This window comes from Nannospalax galili, unplaced genomic scaffold (genome assembly GCF_000622305.1).
Source record: "Nannospalax galili isolate Female #2095 unplaced genomic scaffold, S.galili_v1.0 scaffold315, whole genome shotgun sequence".
NCBI lineage: Eukaryota > Metazoa > Chordata > Mammalia > Rodentia > Spalacidae > Nannospalax > Nannospalax galili.
The window spans coordinates 443,565-465,114 of NW_008336851.1; the positions used below are offsets into that span (position 1 = coordinate 443,565).

Genomic DNA, 21,550 nt, shown 5'->3' on the forward strand with positions numbered 1-21,550 from the left:
TTTCAGTGATGTTGGGCTCTAGATTTTTGTGGCTGCGGGGAGGGTAGGTGGCTGAGAAGAAGCCCCATAGGCTTTGGGCAGGTCAGAGGATCCAAGGTGAGAACACGAGCCAACAGCACAGCACTCTGTACACGAGTGGCTCATCAGGTGTTCACTTTATTCTATTTAAGAATTTGTTGTATTGGAGGTTCCAGTATAAACCCATCTTAGTTCTGCCCCTTTCTCCAAGGGGCCAGGGGTCACATGATCCCACCTCATCCTGGCAGGGCAGTGCTGATCCTCAGGCATGTAGGTGTTGAGTCACATCCCAGGTAGGATGGTCTGGAGATGGAACAGCTGGAAGCCCAGGGCTAGCGTGGGGACTTGGGTTCCAGTCTCTCGTTGCCACTGTTTCTTGCTCTTCCAAAGCAGAAGGGATATAGGCCACCCAGTGAAGGGTTCACTGGCACTTGTCATCACTATCAGAAGGGCTGCCTTCTCGTGGGAGGCCATGGTGGGAGTGGGGCCCCCATAGTGCATGTACTTCGGTGGTCTCTGTATCACTGCTGCTGGTGGCACTATCTCGGAAGCTGGCAAGGGGCGGTCGGACTTTCACACCCTGGGCAGTGACCGAGCCCTCAATAGCCTTCCGAAGCTGAAAAGGTAAGGGTCAAATGTCTGCACTTGGGGTTCCCTACTGAGACTCCTCCCCAGCATTTCCTCTAGGGGAATCAACAGTTCTGATGCCTTTTGAAAGTGGAAGTGGCTTTGGCTGTTTCGCCTCACCTCCTTTAGAGTAACAATTCCAATGAGTCTGCCAATGCTGGTGACATATGCATGGTCCACACCCAACAATGAGAAGATGGTGTGAGTCTGTAGAGTAGGAAGAAGACACATTGGATTGATGTTCAAGAGGGCAGCTCCGAGCCACAGACCAAAGGGGTCCAGGAGAAGGTTGGGGTGGTAGAAGAGAAAGGGTAGATAGTGAGAGAACGGACTGCTTGAGGAAAATATGAATCAAGACAGTGTTACTATGCCCTAAGGCTTCAAAACCTGAAGATAACTTTTTAGGCTGCTTATATCAGTGCTCCCCAGGCTGTCAAATGTGATCACCAGGGTTCAGACTTTATCAGCCAATTCTCCTGTGTGCCCTGGGTGGATTTTTTTCCAGATGTCTTTAAACGGCTCTCAGCAGTTCCTGGAATTTGCTATCTCACATTCTGAATGTACTTGTAAGACTCTTGGCATAACAGGTGAATCAAGATAGGCAGTAATAACCCAGTTTCTTAAGTATTAATTACTTAGAACTCATTTAAATTGTCTTAGTACATTTAAAATGTTTTCTTATACAAAATTATAGGAAAGGACTTGTAGAACTTTCCTCTTTCTATCCAAGGCATGGCTGTACTTAAAAGAGGAAGCAAGAATTTCAGTTTTCGATGATATTAGGGATCGAACCCAGCGCCTCAGGTATGCTAGGAAGTGCTCTACCACTGATCTGAATCTCCTGTGGAAGTTCAGTTTTGTTTATTTTGGGTTTAAGAAGTCTCATTATGTAGCCCAGTCTGGCCTAGAATTCACAGTGATCCTCATGCCACAGCCTCCCAAGTACTGGATTATATAGGTGTGGGTCAGCACAGCCACCTTAGAAATTCTATCTTCAAATAAGTTCTTCTGTGTTCCTCATGTTTCTTAGGTGTTCCTATGATTGTCATGTGGTTAGAAATCTCTTGATCATATCTAACTTGAACCCTACATGCTAAAATTAGCCTTAATTACCTTGTCTGACTCTGGAGAGAAACATCTTTACTATATAAGGTTTCTTTATTTTAATCTTTTAAGGTTATGGCCAAATAATCCCTCTCACCTCATTAAATAGTTCCTTTGGACTTTCTTTTTCTGCTCAATCCTAACCACAGTGACCTTCTAGCAGGCAATGTGCTTTTATAGGTCTGCAAACGACCTGTTCCTGGCAGTCTCAAAGTATACTGCTCTACTTCTGGGACATCTGTGCCATTCTCCCAACTCGGCCTCACTGTCCTCCCCAGGGCTGGGACTACAGCAGAATGGGTTCTACTTCCTGCCTCCCACATCTCCAGCTGGGCTCTGCCATTCTATGGCTTTCTCAAACTTGGGCAGCACCCAGACTCTCTAGAGTGGCCCATGAGACCCCTTCTCAAGCCAATCCAGCCTGGCTTTCCAACCTGAGAGTCTGCCATGTGCCCAGCTTTCCAGCCTCAGTTGTCTTTCTGAAAACATCCATTTCTTCTACATTTCAGCCCTTCCCTCACTGAAGTACCACACTGTTCAGTATAAGCTGTTCTCAGTATAATAGTAATTCCTAACATACTGAAGACCGCCAGGCACTATTGTAGTGGTTCACATTTCAAGGTTTTTTTTTTTTGTCTTTTTAAGATAGGGTCTCCCTGTAGCCCCAGCTATCCTGGAACTCACTATGTAGACTAGGCTGGCCTTGAACTCACAGAGATCTGCCTGCCTCTGCCTTTGCCTCCTGAGTGCTGGGATTAAAGGTGTGTGCCACCACGCTGGGCAATTTCAAGTTTTTAAAAGAGTGTGTGTGTATGTGTCTGGTATATGCATGTAAGTGAAGGTATGCAAAGGCCAGAGATGACAGATTCCTGGGATCTGGAGTTACAGGTGGTTGTGGGTCATCCTATGTATGTGGTATGGGTGCTGGGAACCCAATTTGTGTTCTCTGAAAGAGTAGCGTGTGCTCTTAACCACTTAAGTCATCTCTCTAGCTCCTCAACTTTTTTTTGAGGCAGGGCCTCATATTGAACTTGCTTTATAGTTCAAGGGTGACCTTGAACTTCTGATCCTCCTGTCTCCACTTCCTGAGTGCTATCATTTGCAGGCATGTTGCCACAACACTCAGTTTATGCAGTACTGAGGCTCAAATCCAGGGCTTTGGCCCCCTGACTCAAATCTTAATCCTCACAATACCTATAGATAAGCCCAGAGAGGCTAAGCAAGTTGCCTAAATTATACAGCTAAGCTTATAAGTGAGGATCTGGGTTTAACCAGTCTGGCCTTAATGTTGGCACTCTGGCCTCTTCTCTACCCACTGCTTCTCCATAGTGGTCCTTGAATGAATAATGCAGAGTTGCTACAGTGATCAAGAGCTGCACAGGTTCCTAAATATTCTCTAATATATTATCTCCTGAATGTTTTCCTCCTCAACTTAAGTGGGCTCCTACTTAATGGTTTCTCAATAAGTAGATTCTAATTTAGAGTCTCATCTTTAGAATTCTAATCCTTTATGTTACCATTCCAGTTCTTGGTCCTTTTGTCAGTGGTTCCTCAGAGGCAGCTTCTTTTCCTGTGATATTTTAAAGTTTGTAACAAGCACCTACTTTGTTCTTTTTTCATTTTAATTTAATTGGACACCAGGGAGCCTATTAGAAGGCCCACATTTCTTGGGCCTGAGAACAGTGAACTGACAGGGAAAGGGACAACATGCTTTCTGAAAGAATTCTGGGAGCAGGGCCAGGAGATTTGGGTTTTGAGTCTGATTCTGCTAAACTGACTCAGGCAAATGACTTTCTCATTGCATGCCTCTGTTTTCCTATGCACTAAAATTGTTAAGACTATAGCTTTTGAGTCAGTCTTTGGTTCCAGGCCCAGCTCTTGCTACCTCCTAATGTGTGACTTTGGGTAACTTGCTTAGCTTCTATGAACCTCAGTTTCCTCTTCTGTACAAATTAGAATATCACAGTATTAATCTTATAGTGATTGTGAGAATTAATGTACTTGTGGAGAGCTTAGCACATAGTAAGCATTCAAAATGTCATCACTGTTATATATGACTGAAGATTAAGGTAATCAAAACTGGGCATGGTGGTGGATGCCTGTAATCTCAGTACTTGAGAGACAGAGACAGGCAGATGGTCATGAGTTTGAGGCTAGCTTGGGCTATATAAGATCCTGTCCAAGGAAGAAAAAAGAAAGGCCTTAAGTAAAGCCTAATGAATTATCTTCGGGCCTATTTCCCTTTTCCTTGTCACTGCACTGTAGTGCCTCACTCATTTTGATATGACGTCTTTATCTAAAGATTGTAAGTTCCTTTGGTTTTGCTTTTGTATCCTATCCTTCCCATCTGGCCTCTGCTTCTCTGTACTGTGGTGACTTTTCAGCAATAGTTTGTGTCTAAGCCAGCCACCCAAGCTGGGAAGCCTTGGACTACTGTCAGTCATTGTCACCTATATCCTATCCCGCCAGTGAAGACTTGCATATTAAGTCTGTTAAAAATGTAATTAAAATATTCCTTGGCTTTGGCTGGGAAACCTGCACTCCCTGTCTTTGTCTGGCAGCGTGCAGGTACCCAGTGGTGCCAGCCACCCCATCTTTGGGAGCCCCTGCCTTCATGTGTGCACCCCATCAGTCCCCCTCTGTCTGGACTCAATTCCTCCCAGTTTCTCCAGGCTGTTTTGTCCCCTGAGCGATCATCCTAAATCTTTACTAGTTTTCATTTGACCCACTGGGGCCTGACATTCCAAGCCCCCTACTGGTGTCTCTCATCTTTGTTTATCTCTTCACTGCAGTTTCCTCACCCTTTCTTGGCTGTTAGCTTGTTCATTAGATTTTCTTATCTGGCCTGTTTCTCATCTCTTATTTTCCCCCCAGCATGGTTGTATCAACCCTGGGCTCTGGCAGCCTCTTGCCTAGCTCTGACCCTGGCCTGGCCTTCTGGCTTCTACCTACTTCAAGTCCTGTCTTTGTTGCTGCTTTGGTCAAGAATTCCCTAGGGGTGAGGTTGAGCAGAGGAAAAATAATGTCTGGCTTGACCACAGAGGGGGTTGAGCTAGGGGCCCTGGTTCATAGCCTCCCATCATCCAAAGCAATGTTTTTATAAAAACAGCACGAGTCTATTGTCTCCCACTCCTTCCTACCACACAAGTCTTCTGAGTCTAAACTTGGGCAGGAGATGATCAGATCCCTTCCCTGCCTTGGACCAGGCTGCAGGTCCTACCTTATGCAAAGAGGTCCGCTCTACCAGCTGGAAGGGGGCAGGATCAATTTTGCAGTCACTGAAATTGACAGGCTCATCTAGTTGCTGTTCTTCCCACTCCAAGATCTGAGAGGAAGAAACTAAGGATTAGAGAGAAGGAGCCTAAAGCTTCTTCACCTCCCTGAAGGCTGGCCTGCCCTTTTTCCTCCCTGTGGTCCTTTCCACTAGCCAAGAGGATGATAGCACATCCAAGAAGGAAACAGTCCAGAATCCAGTGGCACCTTACCTCCTGAGGGCTCATCTCGCCTTCCAGGTCTGAGTCACTCTAAGAGGGAGGAAGAAAGGGAGGTGGATGTGCTCCTGGCTCTAGGGCCACAGCCTAGACCCTGGCCCTCCCTGCCTGCTGCTCCCAAGCTGCAGGGAGAGGGGCACACATACCGCCAGGGAGATTCGGACCCGCTTCAGCTTGCGCTTTTCACAGGATTCTGACTTTTCCAACTTCCTCAGAGCCAAAGCAGAGAGGAGTTGAGGTTACAGGGAGAGGGGAGATGACAGACTGGATGGAGCCCAGGAAGGGCACACTGTAGGGGTAGAGCTGACAGGAGAGCTGGAAGCAGGTAGAGTGGGGAGGCACTGCAGGCTTAAGTAGGAGGGAAGGGGAGCTGGTGAAGCGGGCAGGAGGTGGAGGTTCCAGCTACACACCTCTGAAGTAGCCTCCAGAGGTGGACTGCCACAGAAGAGGCTTCTGAGGGCGATGCCTGCTGATTCCATGTTGCCTGTGTTTTCAAACACAAGGCCCAGAGAGGGTAAGGTAGGGAAGGCAAAGGTTTCCAGCTCTACCCTGGTCCACCTGGGTACCCTCATCCAGCTGCAGTGGCCTGGCTCAGGCTTTGACATGGAACAGAAATGGGCTCACCTGTTGGACTCTCTTGGAGGCTTGTGGTGTTGCTGTGCCCCCTCTTGAGAGCAGGCTTCAGGGGCTTGTGAGTCTGTCCACGGGACCCAGAGAAACCTGAGTCCTCTGTGTTCACCTGCATTGGTAGGAAGGGACTGGTAGGCTGTGGTTCAGGACCACTTTCTAGTAGTTCTCTACTACTCTAGAATGACGCTTTCAGAAGTATGTGAAGTTTTTCCCTTTACCTGGAAGTGGACAGAAGACTCAGGGCTAGGGGGCCTCTCCTGATTTGATGGTGATGACTGGGCCTTTCTTCGCTCTTGCATGTGCTGCCGCCGTCGCACTGAGCTTAGCTGGGCCCCCAATAATGCCACCACCTGTGAGCGTTCGATGGAGCCTAGCAGGATCATGGACTCTGGACAGAGCAAGAGAGGTCTCAGGAGCTGGGAGTGAGGCCTTCCTACCTGTGGCCTTCTGTTATGTTCTGAGTGGGGCCCTGAACACAGGCTGCACACCTAAAGCAAACTCTTGCCTTCAAGTGTTGACCCACACCCTTTGTAACAAGGAGATTGGTTCTGGCCTCCCTACTCCTTGAGCATGTCCCTGGGAGATGCCCATAGCACCAGGGACCCTTCTTGGCCTCACCAGGGGACTCTACGAGGGCCAGCATACGGCCCTTGGTCCTGTGCAGTGCCAACCGCAGGTCCCGGAAGGTGCAGCTGAGGGCTACATGGGGCACATCCCGCACCATGATGTCCTCTACTCGAACCCGGTACTGCCTGGGGGCAGAGTAGGAGATTCAGTGTGTGGTCAGCAGGAAGAGTAGCCTAGAGTATACATCCCAGTGCCAATAAGAAGGCTGGAGAGCCCTAGGGGACAGGAATTGAGGGCCCATGGACAATTCGTGTTCCCCACAATTCTGGCTCAGTGGAGGCCAGCTACAGAGCCCTCAAGGACAGGGCAGTTCTGATCCAGAGCAAAGTGGCTAGGATCCCAGCCTCATTGCTTCAGGACCTTGCTGGAGGTGGGGGTGAGGGGTCTTGGGAGGCCACCCCTCATTCCCACCCTCTTTGCACCAGGCCCTCCATACTGGTGGCGGCCCCAGCCCAGCTCAGGCAGGTAGGGCAGCTTCTTGATGCGGATGATGCTGTCATAGAGGGAGGGCTGCAGGCTCTGGGCAACAGCATTGGCCAGGATGACAGCAATCATGACAGGCAGAATGTGGGCGATCTGACCCGTGAGCTCGAAGACAATCACGGCTGTGGACACTGTGTGTGTCACTGCTCCTGCAAGCGCAGCTGCCCCTGGGAACAGCCACTCTCAGTCTCCTCAGGATGCCCAGGCCTCCCTCCCCTCCAGGCAAGGGTCTCTGGGAGTCCCTCAAGGCTATCCCATACAGTGGATGGGGTGGGCGCTATGCACTTGCCAGCAGGGGGCACCAGAGCTTCAGACTCTGGCGGGGCCAGTGGTCTCCCAGTGCAAATGCAGATTGGAAGCACTGCTGGGAGTACTTGCCTAGCATGTGCAATACCCTGGGTTTAATCCCCAGCACCCACCACAAAGCAAACAACTGAGTGCTCACCGACCACTGCGTAGCCACCAGGTACAATCCTGTAGGTGCTGCTATCTGTGTGAATCCCATCTGGGAACCAGGCAGCCATACTTTCACCCACCAGACGCCCAAATGCTGCTCCTTCAGGGAGGGTTTTAGGAAGAGAAAGAGGTAGTGGGAGGGCACTAGGAAGAGAGAGGGTCAGAGGGTGGGGGAGGGACCAGAGGGTCACTCACTCAGTATAGGGGGCAGCCCTGTGGGAATAGGAGTTTGGGCTAAAGTTGGGCCAAAACCCACTCTTGGGCAGAGAAGGGATATAAAGGGGTTGCCAGTGGGTGGGAAGGATGCAGGGGGAAGGATAGGCAGCTGCAGACTCACCAATGACAAAGACAGGCATGAAGGCACCACAGGGCACTGGAATGGTGGTGGCCAGTGCAGACATCCAGAACTGTATGCAGGATGGGTTCAAAACAGAGGCTTCCCACCACAGGGAGCCCACTATACTTATCTGGTAGCTATCCTAGGCTCCTCAGAGGTTAAAGTAAGAGAAAGGACTCTAGAACCAGATGGCTTAGGTTCAAATCCTCACACCCCACCCACCAAGTGGTGTGGCTTTGGGCCAGTTGCTTCTCTGTGTTAAAACAGGGTTGAGTATTTTTTTCATAGTATTTTGTGAAGCTCATAGAGGGCTAATACATGGTGCTGAGGACAGCACCTGCAGCTAGTGGCCTGGGTAAATGTTAGTGGTATAAAGCTACGTAAAGAGTCTCACCTTCATGAGAATGAAGATGACCAGAGTGAGGAAGACATTGGCACGTGGTGGGCTCCAGGCCTGTGAAGTGCTGGGTAGTTCTAGATCTTCTACCAGGCCCTGGTGGACCCATGTCCGGTTGTCAAACAGGGTGACTAGGGTCTCTTTCTGTGAGAGCTAGGTTGGACAGAGAGCTAGGTTGGACAGAGTGCCCTCAGGCTGGGGTACAGAAAAGACTCTGGGAAAGGACCCGTAGGAGTCCATGGGAATAAGAGCTCCCAGTTATGATGGGGCTGCTGGCTTTGGAGAAGGAATTCATTTAAGGGGAAAGGTCATGGTTCTGATGGGAGCTACCTGTCCAGCCATGAACTGTCCAAAGCCAGGTGGGAAGGTCAGAGTGGAGATAAGCAGGGTCACCAGGGCTGGGAAGAGCAGACGTCTAGACAGAGGTTTCACAGCATCAGACATGGGTGACACACCACACCTATGGCCTAAACATGGGCCAGGTTCTCCCACAATCTCAGGGATAAAGTCAGAGCAGAACCTGGCTCATACATGAAAGCACACAGTGCTAAGAATAGCTTCCTTTTGCTGTTTATGACACAGCAGCTCCAAGGGTGGTGGTGGGCCAGGATTACTGTACAAGCTGGGGGTGGAGGGGTCCTTGCCTGATTCCACAAGTGGGCAGCAACAGCAAACCCATCTCTAGGCCTCTCTTGGACACCTGTGAACTATGACAGTCTCTACCCTCAAAAGGTGAAGGTTAAATGGCATGAGGTTGTAGAGATGGTTCTGTCACTAGTCTCCCTCTCTGTGGCAACACAGAGTGTGGGGTCACTCATGAAGTTGAGCAGAGGTGCTGTAAGGAGCAGGTTCAATTGGCTTCCCACTTCCAGGTGCCTTCCCACCCCTAATTCTTAGGGTCACAACTGTAGGAGCTGTGTTCTGGAGATTACTATCCCATCCATCCCTACTGGTTAAGGGGTGAACTAAGGTGCAGACACTCTCCACAGGAGCATTGCTATCTGCACCAGGTCAGAAGACTCAAGAAAGCCTTAGTCTTTCATTGCAAATGCCTACTGCCACTGACTGAAGTTCAAAAGTCACAATTCTCAGGGAGCACACAAACATGCCATAATGTTGGTGAGCTTGAAAACATTATTGGCTGATTTTTTGGTGGCATAGCTGCCCCTATCTTTTTGAAAGCAGAGGCTGGCCTAGAATTTGCTACAATCCTCCTACCTCAGCCTTTGGAGTGCTGGGATTACAGGTGTGTGCTACTATATCTGGCTGAAATGCCTACTTTTGGCTGGGCCACTACCCCATCCCTTAGTGTCCCCCTCCCCCATATGGCCCTTATATAACCCACAGCAGCCTGGAAAAGTCACTCACTTCCTCATGAGGAAGCGATTGATGGTTTTTTGCTTCCGCATAACCTGGACAATCTTCCTGTTCAGGTAGACAAAGAGGGCTCCCCCGAAGCCACTAGCAATACTGGAGAGGGAAGAGGTACCAGGGTAGAGGGGAGGTCATCTCATGGAAACCTCCCTCCTGCCCAACATCCTCCCCTCAGCCCCTCACCCAATGACAGCAAAGGCTGGCAGCTCCTGCAGGTCAAAGGGGAAGTCAAGTCGGAACCGGGTTTTGAAGAGAGCAGTAATGGTTTCTAAAGGGAAGAGTAACAGGGAGGCAGGTCTAACTTTGTGGGTCCTACTTGAATTATCCTAGATGCCCTCATCCCCTAGCTGCCCCCACCTTCATCATGATTCCAGACTGCCAAGACCCGAAAGATGAAGGCACTGAAGGTGGCCGCAAAGAAGCCTCGCCAGTAGTTCCTAACAGCGAAGAAGGTGGAGGTGACCTCAATGCTGAATAGGACCCCTGCAAGGGGCAGAGGACATCGCCCTTGAGGCCAGGGCTTGGTGTATGGACTTACTCCCAGAGGAGAGAGGCTGAAGAGGAAAGGCCAAGAAAGGGCTGGGCTGCACTGATGAGCAACGCCTACCTCCAATAGGTGCTGCAAAGCAGCAGCCCACTCCCACTGCACAAGCAGCAGCTAGCATCTCTGTGTTCCGGGATTCGTTCTAGCAAGAGTGGGGACACAGTATTGGTTTGAGCTCAACAGCTCACCCTTTCCTCCCCCAGGCCTCCGGAGTTCTCTTCTTACCTCATAGATACCCCCAAAAAGGGAAAGGAACTTGCTGAGAAGGGCGGCACACATACTGGCGATGTGCACAAAAGGGCCCTGGAGGTAGGGGTTGGTAGTAAGTGGGGAAGGGGTTTCCCTGACCTTAGCCCGGCCTCTTCCTCCACTGGGAAGGACTCCTCCATTGCCCAAACTTCAGTTACCTCTTTGCCAAGGGGCATCCCACTGCCCAGGGCACAGGTTAGCCCAATGACCTTTGCTACGAAGGTCTTGAGGGTGAGGTATTCTTTCAGCACCACTCCCCGAAGGATGGTTTTCATCTCGGGGATGCCAGACCCTGCAGGGGTACATACCCAGGAGTGTCATTTGATATATCCTGTTCAGGAAGCTTGATTACCATCACCACCACCCCTGCTCTTCTATCCTACCAACAGCCTGAGGGGCCAGGATCTGGGTAAATCCAGCAGAGAAAGTGATGAGGACGACAGGGTAGGTAACCCAGGCCAAGTACTGGAGTAAGATGTTGGTGTTCAAGCCCCGGGACATCCACTGCTGAGCTGTGGGGAGAGGACATGTTGCTGGATTCCCAGTGCACACCCCGGCTTAGCCACAGGGACACACTGATATGACAAGTACAGAGAACTAAAGCACAGAGGGAATAGAGGGCCCTAGAAGGCATTCACTGGGACAAAGCCCAGTACCAGTAAGAAGATCAGTTGGAGAGGGGAGGCAAGGTGTGGCTTATGAAAGTAGCAGTAATTCTGCCTGGTGAAGGAAAGTCAGACTAGTCTGAGAAAGTTACCCAAACAACTTTGTCACAGAGGAAGCAGCTTGGCCCTCCCCAGCCCTTGCCCTCACCCTGTAGACAGACAGCGATGGCATAGTCCATGGCCCAGCTGACCAATGCCATGAGGAGCCCCAACAGGACCAGGAAAATCCAGTCTTCGCCAACCCTGGACACTAGGAACTTGTGGCAGCGTACAGAACAGACTGGGAGCAGGGAAGGGAAGATCCATGGAGAGGCTGGCACCAAAGTGTTCCTACCCTGTTTTCTGTCTCCTCCCTTCCCCCATGGGCAGCTTTAATGGACTCTGCCTTCTTCAATACAGCACAGCCCAGATCCCTGCCCCAACCCAGATCTCACTGCGGCATCTGGCACATGGGCTCTGTCCATATTCCAGGAGTTCTGGAGGAGCCCGAGGAGAAGGAGGCCCCTTCCAAGGCTCAGGCCCTCCCAGGCGAATCCGAGCAGCTTCCTCTTTGGCAAAGGCCCCAAGTTCCTGAGTATATCGGCCATACATCTGGAGCAATGGACAAGATGTGGGCATTAGCATGAGGGGTTGAGATGGTGATACAGGGGGATTTTTCTGGAGTTTGATTCCCCTTCACCCCAGTTCCCATACTTTATACCCCATTTTGAATCCATAGTTCCCACTAGGTACAGAGTGTGGGAACAATGCACATTGCAGACTGTGTGGGGGCTGTCCTGGCCAGAGTGATGGGGACTGACAAGGTACAGGGAGGGACACACATCTGGGGGTGGCAGAATAATCAGTCCTCTTCTCAAAAGCCATGGGTGAAGGCCCTGGGGAGGAGTAGGAGGGAAGACCCCAGAGGAGGGAAAAGATGGAAAAATCTCAGGCACAGTCTGAAAGTGGGAGGAGGGAAGGTCAGAGAGTAAAGGATGGTCAAGGGCATATGAGCAACAAAAAGAGCCTGGTAGAGCTGAGGGCAGCTGAGCTGGGCCTAGGGCAGACATGGCCCCAATCCTTATCACGTTCCTGCTGGGCCTCTGGCCTGTAGCCAACTCGGCTGCACCCTTCCTACCCACCCTAATCCCCTTGTCCCCATTCTCTACTCCTAAACCCCCATTAGCCTGGTTAGCCCAGCTAGGAGTGGAGAACCTCTTTGGGTACATAGGGAATGCTTGGTGGCCTCAGTTCCACTCTGGAGCTGCCCTTGAAGCTGGTGTGGCAGGTCTTGGGGACAGCAGAGGCTATGGATGGCTAGGCTGTGACTGTGGATGCTGGGGGTGATGGGAAGGGAGAGTTATGGCTAGACCTGCCAAGCTGGGCGTGTGTTGTGGGGTGGGGAGTAGATTCCGGCTGCCACCCGCAGAGCTTTGGGACACAATGGGCTCCTGTTGGGGCTTGGGGGGGGCAGGGAAAGATAGAGACAGAGAGTGTGAAAGATAGAGGAAAGGGAGAAGCAGAGGGAGAGGAACTACAGAGGAGAGAGGGAGAAAAGAGTGAAGGAAAAGCAACAGAGTAAAGATGAGCACGGCAGGGGCAGGGAGGAGGAAGAAAGTGGAGTATACAGTGAGTGGGAGGAGGTGAGGACAAAACAAAAGGGTAGGAGGGGAAGTGGGAGAGGCCAGAGCAGAGAAAGAGCTTGACCCTGAGAACTCTCCACAGACACGAGAGAGATGGAGAAGCAGCTGGTGCAACGAAGATACCATTTCAGAGGCTAGGTGTCTGGCTTCCATGCCAGTGCCCTTCTAGTTGGCCTCGAAGACAAGAATGATTAGCTATCTCCCATGAAAGGGCTTGCTCCCATTAATGTCACTCTACTTTCATACCTGCACCCCTCCCAGTCATCCTGCTTCATACAGTCTCTCTCAGGTAATTGGGCACCTCCCTGACTCAGTTACAGCCCAAGTCCTCTCCTTAGAGAGGTTCCTCCCTGCCACCCTCCCGGGCAAATTCCAGCCTAGGCTGATTAAAAAAAAAAAAAAAAAAAAAAAAAAAAAAGAGCCATAGGGCCAGTTTCTTTTCTTAGGGCTTGGGCCCCCCACCCCAGTGACATAAGAAGGTGAAATGGCTTCTCAAATACCAGGTAACAGTGGTAACCATGAGTCAGCTCAAAGCTGAGGACCCTTGCTTCTAATGAGGTCAAGGGACACTCCTAAGAGGTTTTGTGTGTGTGTGTGTGTGTGTGTGTGTGTGTGTGCACGTACCCTTGCTTGTGTGTGTGTGGGGGGTACCTATTCAGGTGCAGCATGAACAAAGGTCCCAATTCTCACACCCATTCCTGCCTCACCCATCATTCCTAAAGCTTCTATCCCTAGGGTGGCAGGCCACCTTTTCCAAGTCTTTGACTGAGAGGTTCTTTTCTATGCTGGGTTTTGAGCTTTTAAAGGTGGTAGGATTGGATTTGATCACTTGCCTCACTCTTGGTGCCCAGCTTAGTGCCATGCACATGACAGGAACTCAGGGAAGGTGTTGAATGTAAGTAGGTGTGTAGAGAAAGTTCAAAGGTGTGGATGGAGGTAGGAAAGGGTACTGGGGTGCTGTAACTTGGGCTCGGGTGGTGAGCGGAGAAGCAAAAAAATAAAGTGTATGCTGCGGAAAGCAAGGGGAAGGTTACCTGGGCCAAGCACCTGGTGTCATTGTCCTTTGCAAACCCCCCTCCCCCCAAACCAGCAAACAGCTTTGCAACATCCTGCCGTGTAGCCTCTCAAGCCTCAGTTTCCCCACCTGAGGAAGGCTGAGGTGCGGCTAGGGTAGGCCGCGGGTCTTCACACTTGTCGGGCAACCCTGGGAGTAGCGGTGCTCAGAGCGCACCCCTTAGGTCCAGGAAAGGCTTCACTTACCAGGGTCTGCTCATACTGCAGTGCCCGAGGCTCCATCCCTTCCTCCGCTGTCCCAGCCGCCGAGGCCGCCATCTCGATGCACTGCCCTCTCGCTTCCCTTTGCCGTTCAGGCTCCAGCCTTGATTTGGCTGGCAGAACCCGTGCCCGCACCGGTCGGGGTCCCCGCAGCCCTGGCGGCCGAGTGCGGAGTGCGGCGGGTCTCCGGCCGGCGCCGCAGGCTCAGCCTCCCGCTCGCCTTCCCTCCTCCGCGGGCGGGCCGAGGGCGGTGCCCCGCGTGTGGCTCCGCCCTGGCCCCTACGCGGGGACCAGCCCAGCCCGCCTGGGGTCTGTACTGGGGCCGCCTCCTGGACCCGGGAGCGGCGGCAGGGGGCGCCTGGAACGCGAGATGCTGCACCCCTTCGCCCTGGAGGCCCGAGGCTGGCGGGGCTTGATGGGGCTACCCGGGAGCTGGGGCGAGGGCGGGTCTGCTGGCACGTGGAGGGGCTGGGCTCGGGCGGCTGCGTGCGCTGTGAGGCTAGGGCTGGAGATGGAGCCATTCAGTAAGGCTTGAGGCTGGGGGCTGCTGGGTTTCCTAACTCAGGAGGGGAGGAACGGGAGGCTCAGACGGGTCTGGAGGGTCCCTCTGCCGTGTTAGGGCTGAGAAGCCAGGCTAGGGGACACTCAAAGCCACCCGTCTCCTCTCCTACTTTCGTTCCTCTGGGTAGGTGCACCTGGACTACCAGGCCCGCGAGGTGGGCGGAGGTGGAGGTGGGAGGGGACGGGAAGAGGTGAGGCCGGAGGCAAGGGAGCAATTGGTGCCGGGGAGGCAGTTCCTGGGAGGCGGGCGTGGGGAGAGCAGAGGTCGCTGTTCCCTGGCACGGCTTAAGGGGAAACCTGAGTAGCTGCTCACGCCTTGGGGTAACGGCCTGCTGGGGCCCCGGGTCCTCTATCACGGTCCTTGGAGAGACTGGTGTGGACACCAAGTGGATGGGCAGTGCTAGAGTTGGTCTACGGAAGAGGACAGTGCCCATACAACTGTGTAGGAAGGGGAGTATCGGGATGAAAGCTCATTCAGGAAGCAGAGGGTGCTCAAAGGGGCAGTGTCCAGAAAGGGGTTGTGTGAGGAGTTAGCACCAGGAAGGGGCACTACAAAGGAGTAGCCAGTCAGGTGAAAGCACACTAGACCAGCGTCCAGAACATGGTGGTGGTGGGGTGACAGCCAGTACCAAGTTCAACTGGCGGTGTTCTAGGGGATCACAGTGCGAGGTTAATGCCAACCTGAAGTGCCAAGCGGGGCCAAGGGAAGACGAGGGTGGTGAGGAAGCACCAGGGAAGGGGACAACTCAGGCTTTCCTCTTCCCCAGAGTGACATCATGGCAAATTCCCATACTGGACGGATCCGGCTGCACTGACGTCTGGCTGGGCCGAGCCGGCTCCGGCCAGCGTGGGGGGGCCTTGGTACCAGCCCGAGGGACTGGGCTCTACGCCTGCTTGGCCGGCATTGTGCAGGCGGGGCTCTGCTCCACCCGCCTCGGGCGCGGACTGTGCCGTTGGCCGCACGGGGACCACAGGGAAGGGCCGGGCTGCTCTGGGCCAAGGATCAAGGTTCCTGCCGGGGTTAGGCCTCCGAGCATTCCACCGCGGGATCCCACTCTGAAGAGGGCGCCGTGGAGCCAGAGCGCCGCGGCGGGTACCACGGCCGGAGGTGGGGCCCGCAGCGTCCCCGCCTGGGGCGGAGTCAAGTGCTGCTGAAGCTCGCCCACGAGTCCGGAACTGCTACAACGTACCCTTTCCCGGCGGAAGTTCAGAAGCCGGGAGAGCGAGGGAGCGGAAGTCGCCCTGCTGCTGAGAGCCTGTGCGCGTGCGCCACTCTCCTTTTTGAGGCTTTCTGGGCGGTACTTTCTTCCTGTCTTTTCTCCGCGTGAGGGGGTGCGCGAGTCCCAGTGGTGGCCGCGCGCCCTGCACCTCTGCAGCGTTCGTGCCCCTCGCGATGGCGGGCATCTTGTTTGAAGACATTTTTGATGTGAAAGACATTGACCCAGAGGGCAAGAAATTTGACCGGGGTAAGGTATGTGGGGGCGGAATGAGGAAAGAGGCCAGCCTGCCCCCCTACTTGAGTGGCCCGGCCCACCCTCTACGTACGCCCCTCTGGAAGAAGGTTTTTCTCTCGAGTGAGAAACTTGAGACCTAGCTTCCCCTGTTGTACATGCGGTGCCTGGGACTTGGGTGGCCCTTAGCCATGGTTTTAGCAAACGGCATCTTTGTAATCAGTAACTTATTTGTATTAGGTACTGTCTTGTGAGCCTGTCTCGCACACGTTGTGCTTCGAGGTAGATGGTGTCTTCCCCATGCTGTTACCTAAGGCCAGGCAGAGAGCTATCTGATTTCGTAATTTTTGATTTCCTATTGCTCTAAAACTTGTTAGCTCTTTGAGAAGTCCTTTCTGAATTTGAACTACTTGGTATACTCTTATTTTGCCCATGATCGGTAATTGTAACTCCTCTGTTTGGAGGCTTTTTTTCTTTTTTAAGACCGGCTCAGTTCTTTTTTTTTTTCTTTTTTTTTTTGGGTCTTTTTGAGACAGGGTCTCCCTGTAGTCTCAGGTGGCCTGGAACTCACTATGTAGACCAGGCTGGCCTTGAACTCAGAGATCTGCCTGCCTCTGCCTCCCAAGTTCTGGGATTAAAGGGGTGCCACCACTCCTGGCAAGACAGGCTCAGTTCTTACCCATTCTGATAATTCCCTCAGGACAGTGCCTAGCATAGGAAGAGGAAACCTTTGGACAAATGAATTTGTCCAGAGTCCAGTTGTAATCTAAATCATCTAGTCGAACTTAGGTACTATTTGCTGTCAGCAGGTTCACTGGATATAGTTTTTGCCTTTTTCCTTCTTGCATATTTGATTCTGTACCCTTGAAAGCAAGAGAGAGGCTGGTGAGTACTGGCTGTGTTAGATGGAATGTTCTCTTTGATGTAATCCCCAAACTGGGATCTATAGGCTTTGCTCTGGGTGGGTAATTTTGTCTGTCACTCCTCAGTATCTCGGCTGCATTGTGAGAGTGAATCTTTCAAAATGGACCTCATCTTAGATGTAAACATCCAGATTTACCCTGTAGACTTAGGTAAGTATTGAACACAGGCAAACCAAGAGGTTTTTGGTCTTTTGGTTTCAGCTACTCACTCTGAGCTATTATTGTTTTCTATAGGTGACAAGTTCCGATTGGTCATAGCTAGTACCTTGTATGAAGATGGCACCCTGGATGATGGTGAATACAATCCCACAGATGACAGGCCTTCCAGGTGATAAAGTACAGGAGGGTATATAGATAGAAAGGTCTTTATTTAATTCCACGAATAAATGGTCGTTAGCAGAATCTGAGTAACTGTAAGGAAATTGATGCACTCAACAAACAGCTCACTCCTTTAATCCCAGCACTTGGGAGGCAGAGGCAGGTGGATCTCTGAGTTCAAGGCCAGCCTGGTCTACATAGTGAGTTCCAGGACAGCTGGGGCTACAGGGAGACCCTGTCTCAAAAAGACCAAACAAAAACAAAAAACAATGCTGCAGGGACAGAGATCCCAAAAAACGGTGTGGTTGTGCTCTGTAATCCCAGCACTCAGGAGTTGAGCCTGGAGGATCCTGAGTTCAAGGTGATCCTTGGTTTCAGATTGAATTTGAGGCCAGCATAGGCTATATGAGATCCCATCGGTAAAACAGTTTTATTAAATGTATTGAGAGCAGTGATTATAAGCTTGTGAGATAGAGGTTTTTTTGGCTTTTTTTTTTTTGGTCTTTTTGAGACAGGGTCTCCTCATAGCCCCAGCTGTCCTGGAACTCACTATGTAGACCAGGCTGGCCTTGATCTCACAGAGATCCACCTGCCTCTGCCTCCTGAGTGCTGGGATTAAAGGCCTATGCCATCACCTTGGCTGAGACAGAGCTTTTTAAAGGCTGAGTGACCTTGATCTTGGGAGGAGCTTGGTGTGATGGAAAGGTTGTGGAGCTCTACCATTTTCTTCTTTAAAAAAAAAAAAAAAAAAGATTTTATTTATGGGGCTGGAGAGATGACTCAGCAATTAAGAGCACTGACTGTTCTTGCAGAGGACTGGGGTTTGATTCCCAGCACCTACATGGTGGCTAACAACCATTCTTAACTCCAGTTCCAGGGGAATCCAGTGCTGTCTTCTGACATCTGTGGGCATTACATGACACAGATGTACTTACATGCAGGCAATACACTCATACAAAAATAAAAATAATAATAAAAAAGACTTTGTTTTATTATTATTTTGAGATGGGGGTCTCCCTGTAGCACCAGCTGTCCTGGAACTCACTGTGTAGACCAGGCTGGCCTTGAACTCACAGAGCTCTGCCTGCCTCTGCCTCCCGAGTGCTGGGACTAAAGGCATATGCCACCACACCTGGCTTATTTATTATTTTTTAGATTTTCATGTGTATGAGTGTTTTGTCTTCATGTAGGTATGAGCACCATATGTGTGCAGAAGACTGTCACATTCCCTGGAACTGGAGTAGTTACAGATGGTTATGAGCTGCCATGAGAGTACTGGAACCAAACTCGGGTCCTCTGCAAGAATAACAAGTGCTCTGAAAAGCTGAGCCATCTCTCCAGCCTCTACCCATTTCTTCATCAGTAAAATAGAGATGGTCAGGTCTAGCTTACAGAATTTCCGGGAGAATTAAATAATGTCATGCTTCTAAGACACTTCTTGTTACAACGCTGGTGATTAAAAGTTACCAATTGTGGGACTGGAGAGATGGTTCAGAGTTTAAGAATACTGGCTGCACTTGCAGAGGACCTGGGTTCGGTTCCCAGAACTTACATGGTGGCTAACAACCTTCCATACCTCCAGTTCCAGGGGACCCATTGTCCTCTTTTGGTCTCTTTGGGCATTGCATGACACAGGTGCATTTACATACCTGCAGGCCAAAACAGTTATACACATAAAATAAAAAGAAATAAAACAAAAGTGTTAATGTTACCAACAGTTGTTATTTTTTAAAAAATATTTTATTTATTATTTTATGTGTATGAGTATATTGCCTGCATGTAGGTAAGTGCACCCGTGTTGTGCAATGTCCATAGAGGACAGAAGAGGCCGTCGGATCCTCTGAGACTGGAGTTACAGACAGTTGTTAGCTGCCATTGGATGTTGGGATTTGAACCCGGATCTTCTGCAAGAACATCCAGTGTTCTTAACCACTGAACCATCTCCAGCCCCAACAGTTACTATTTTTAAAAATATTTTGTTATTTTTATTTTATGTGTGTGAGTGTATTGCCTGTGTGTGCGTAAGTGTACCCATTTCCAAGTGCCAGTGGAGGTCAGAGAGGGCATTAGATCCCATGGAACTGGAGTTACACATGATTGTTAGCCGCCATGTGGGTGCTGGGAATTGAACCTGGGTCCTCTGCAAGAAAAGCCAGTACTCTTAACTGCTGAGCTAGCTCTCCAGCCCCAGTTGACATTTTTAAATGCCTCTTGTACTGTTAATTACTATGAAGAATAATTTTGTCTCTGTTGTTCCATAGGGCTGACCAGTTTGAGTATGTAATGTATGGGAAAGTGTACAGGATTGAGGGGGATGAAACGTCTACTGAAGCAGCAACACGCCTGTAAGTTCCATAGTCTGGTGAAAATCCTTTTCCTCTCGCTATTCTGGGTATTTGGGCCATGCTATTATTTCCTGTGTTAAGTCTCATTTCAAGCACCTCAAATCTAGGTAGAACCTAGGATTTATTTTGGCAACAGTTTCCAGTCTGAAGTGCTGGTAGCTTACATTGCATGTTGACAAGATTTCAAGGCTCAGTCGTCCAGATGAGAAATTGGTATCTTGCTATGTAATGGGAGGCAGAGGCAGGTTGAAATCCGAGTTCAAAGCTAGCCTGGTCTATATAGAGAGTTCCAGTCTAGCCAGAGCCACATAGTAAGACCTTTGAAAAAATAAAAAAGATCCCATTAAAATTACATTGTTTTCTTTTTGTCTAACACATGTAAAGAATATTCAGGTTAGCTTTTTTTTTTTTGTCTTTTGAGGCGGTCTCCCTGTAACCCCAGCTGTCTGGGAACTTGCTGTGTAGACCAGGCTGGCCTCGAACTGAAAAAGGTCTGCCTGCCTCTGCCTTTCAAGTGCTGGATTAAAGGCATACACCACCACACCCAGCCTTATTTTTTATTTAAAAAAAAAAAAAAAAGTTTTTTTTTTTGTTTTTTTTTTGAGGTGTGGCTTGCTGTGGACCCAAGTTTTCCTTGATCCTCCTTTTTGGACCCGAGCTGCCCCCCACCTCAAAAAGACCCCCCTGCCTCTGCCTCCCAAGTGCTGGGATTAAAGGCCTGTGCCACCACTCCCAGCTATTTATTTTTAATTCCATGTGTATGAGTATATTTTCTGCATGTGTGTAGGCGTCATCTCTCCACCCATAAAATATTTTTTAAGGAGCTGGAGATGGGTGAGCAGTTAAGAGCACTGACTGCTCTTGCAGAGGACCCAGGTTCAGTTCCCAGCACCTACATGGCAGCTAACAACTGTCCATAACTCCAGTTCCAGGGGATTTGACACCCTCTTCTGACCTCCGTGGGCATTGCACAACATGGGTGCACTTACATGCATGCAGACAATACAGTCATATATAAAAGTTAAAATAAGTAAAATAGTATTTTTTAAATTGTTTCATTTTCATGTGTGAGTGTGTTGCATGCATGCATGTAAGTGCACCTGTGTCGTGCAGTGCCCACAGAGGTCAGAAGAGGTATAAAATTCCAGTAAGTGGATATACCTTGATTTATTTGACTATTCCCCCAGTTTTGGGCATATTGGTGTTTTCCACAGTCACTAGTATAAAGAACCCTGCTTTGCATGTGTCTATAGATTTAGCTTTGTCCTGATCTTGGTTCCTTATGACAGAGTGTCTCCTTTTCTTATGGATGGAGAGCTGCTGGGGTAGCAGCTGCTTCAGACTTAGGATGGGGCTTTCTGTTTCAGCTCTGCATATGTGTCCTATGGAGGCCTGCTCATGAGGCTTCAGGGTGATGCCAACAACCTGCATGGATTTGAGGTGGATTCCAGAGTTTATCTACTGATGAAGAAACTAGCATTTTGAACCTCCTGGAATCTGGCTTCACTCCTTAGTCACTCAAAAGTCATAGACATTGTTCAAGTCTAAGTAGAAGTTGGTGGCGTTTTCCTGTGAAAGGGACTGGGCTCTCTGCCCATTGTGGATTCATCTTCAGTTTGTCTGAATTCAGTGGAAAACTTACTTGTCTGTAAAAGACCCAAGCAGGGGAGCTTAAAATGAATCTGAAGTTGTGTACATGATTTTTTAAATTAAAGTTTATTTTTTCAGACTCTTGCTTCTCCCTCATTTGTTGCAGGGAGTCGGGGGTTGGGGTTGTGGGGGAGGCAGCCAGGGTTTTGCTATGTAGCCCAAGTTGGCCTTGAACTTGGTCCTCCTGCCTCTGCCTCCTGGTTCCTGAGATTATAATCCTGTATGAGCATGCCTGGCTTCTATTTGTCCTCTAAAAAATGTGATTTTCCTTAAAATAAATTTTTTCTAATTTGTCTCTAATGTTTCTGACTAGATGATCATATATATTGATGTCTGTCTTGGGTTTCTGGGTTTAGTGTTTTCTCAGTCTCATAGCTGATTGTTCCCTGCATGATTTGTCTAT

General features: G+C 50.2%; 2 protein-coding genes across 7 annotated transcripts; one reads left to right on the forward strand and one right to left on the reverse strand.

Annotated features, from left to right (window-relative positions):
- Nucleotides 1–140: 140 nt before the first annotated feature.
- Nucleotides 141–14,126, reverse strand: Clcn2 (chloride voltage-gated channel 2). 3 transcript variants are annotated; one of them, XM_008831303.3, is made up of 24 exons: nucleotides 13,885–14,126; nucleotides 11,437–11,593; nucleotides 11,151–11,282; nucleotides 10,721–10,849; nucleotides 10,496–10,629; nucleotides 10,314–10,391; nucleotides 10,152–10,230; nucleotides 9,902–10,027; nucleotides 9,728–9,812; nucleotides 9,539–9,640; nucleotides 8,501–8,585; nucleotides 8,168–8,323; nucleotides 7,774–7,843; nucleotides 7,426–7,536; nucleotides 6,934–7,147; nucleotides 6,489–6,622; nucleotides 6,089–6,258; nucleotides 5,865–5,979; nucleotides 5,651–5,724; nucleotides 5,387–5,446; nucleotides 5,235–5,273; nucleotides 4,970–5,074; nucleotides 766–852; nucleotides 141–634 (listed from the first exon to the last, which is right to left on the reverse strand). In XM_008831303.3, exons 1-24 carry the CDS (start codon nucleotides 13,954–13,956, stop codon nucleotides 440–442), a joined length of 2,709 nt encoding a protein of 902 aa, XP_008829525.1. In that variant the 5' UTR covers nucleotides 13,957–14,126; the 3' UTR covers nucleotides 141–439. The 3 variants fall into 3 exon arrangements, with proteins under 3 accessions (XP_008829525.1, XP_008829528.1, XP_008829527.1); XM_008831306.3 differs by lacking the exon at nucleotides 11,151–11,282; XM_008831305.3 differs by lacking the exon at nucleotides 10,314–10,391.
- A 1,626-nt stretch (nucleotides 14,127–15,752) lies between these two features.
- Nucleotides 15,753–21,226, forward strand: Polr2h (RNA polymerase II subunit H). 4 transcript variants are annotated; one of them, XM_029562641.1, is made up of 5 exons: nucleotides 15,753–15,926; nucleotides 16,901–16,984; nucleotides 17,069–17,162; nucleotides 19,414–19,497; nucleotides 20,865–21,226. In XM_029562641.1, exons 1-5 carry the CDS (start codon nucleotides 15,854–15,856, stop codon nucleotides 20,980–20,982), a joined length of 453 nt encoding a protein of 150 aa, XP_029418501.1. In that variant the 5' UTR covers nucleotides 15,753–15,853; the 3' UTR covers nucleotides 20,983–21,226. The 4 variants fall into 4 exon arrangements, with proteins under 4 accessions (XP_029418501.1, XP_017653177.1, XP_008829530.1 ...); XM_017797688.2 differs by having other exon boundaries at nucleotides 15,796–15,931; XM_008831309.3 differs by lacking the exon at nucleotides 15,753–15,926 and adding an exon at nucleotides 16,484–16,796.
- Nucleotides 21,227–21,550: the final 324 nt, after the last annotated feature.

Bases quoted from the DNA above. Each gene is read 5' to 3' on its own strand.
- Clcn2 (XM_008831303.3), bottom strand. From the start codon at position 13,956: ATGGCGGCCTCGGCGGCTGGGACAGCGGAGGAAGGGATGGAGCCTCGG. The intron at 9,813-9,901 runs GTGGGGGCAGCT...TCTTCCCTTTAG, and splicing joins AGTCTGGAATCATGATGAAG to AAACCATTACTGCTCTCTTC. The intron at 635-765 runs GTGAGGCGAAAC...TTACCTTTTCAG, and splicing joins GAATTGTTACTCTAAAGGAG to CTTCGGAAGGCTATTGAGGG.
- Polr2h (XM_029562641.1), top strand. From the start codon at position 15,854: ATGGCGGGCATCTTGTTTGAAGACATTTTTGATGTGAAAGACATTGAC. The intron at 16,985-17,068 runs GTAAGTATTGAA...TGTTTTCTATAG, and splicing joins GATTTACCCTGTAGACTTAG to GTGACAAGTTCCGATTGGTC. The intron at 17,163-19,413 runs GTGATAAAGTAC...GTTGTTCCATAG, and splicing joins ACAGATGACAGGCCTTCCAG to GGCTGACCAGTTTGAGTATG.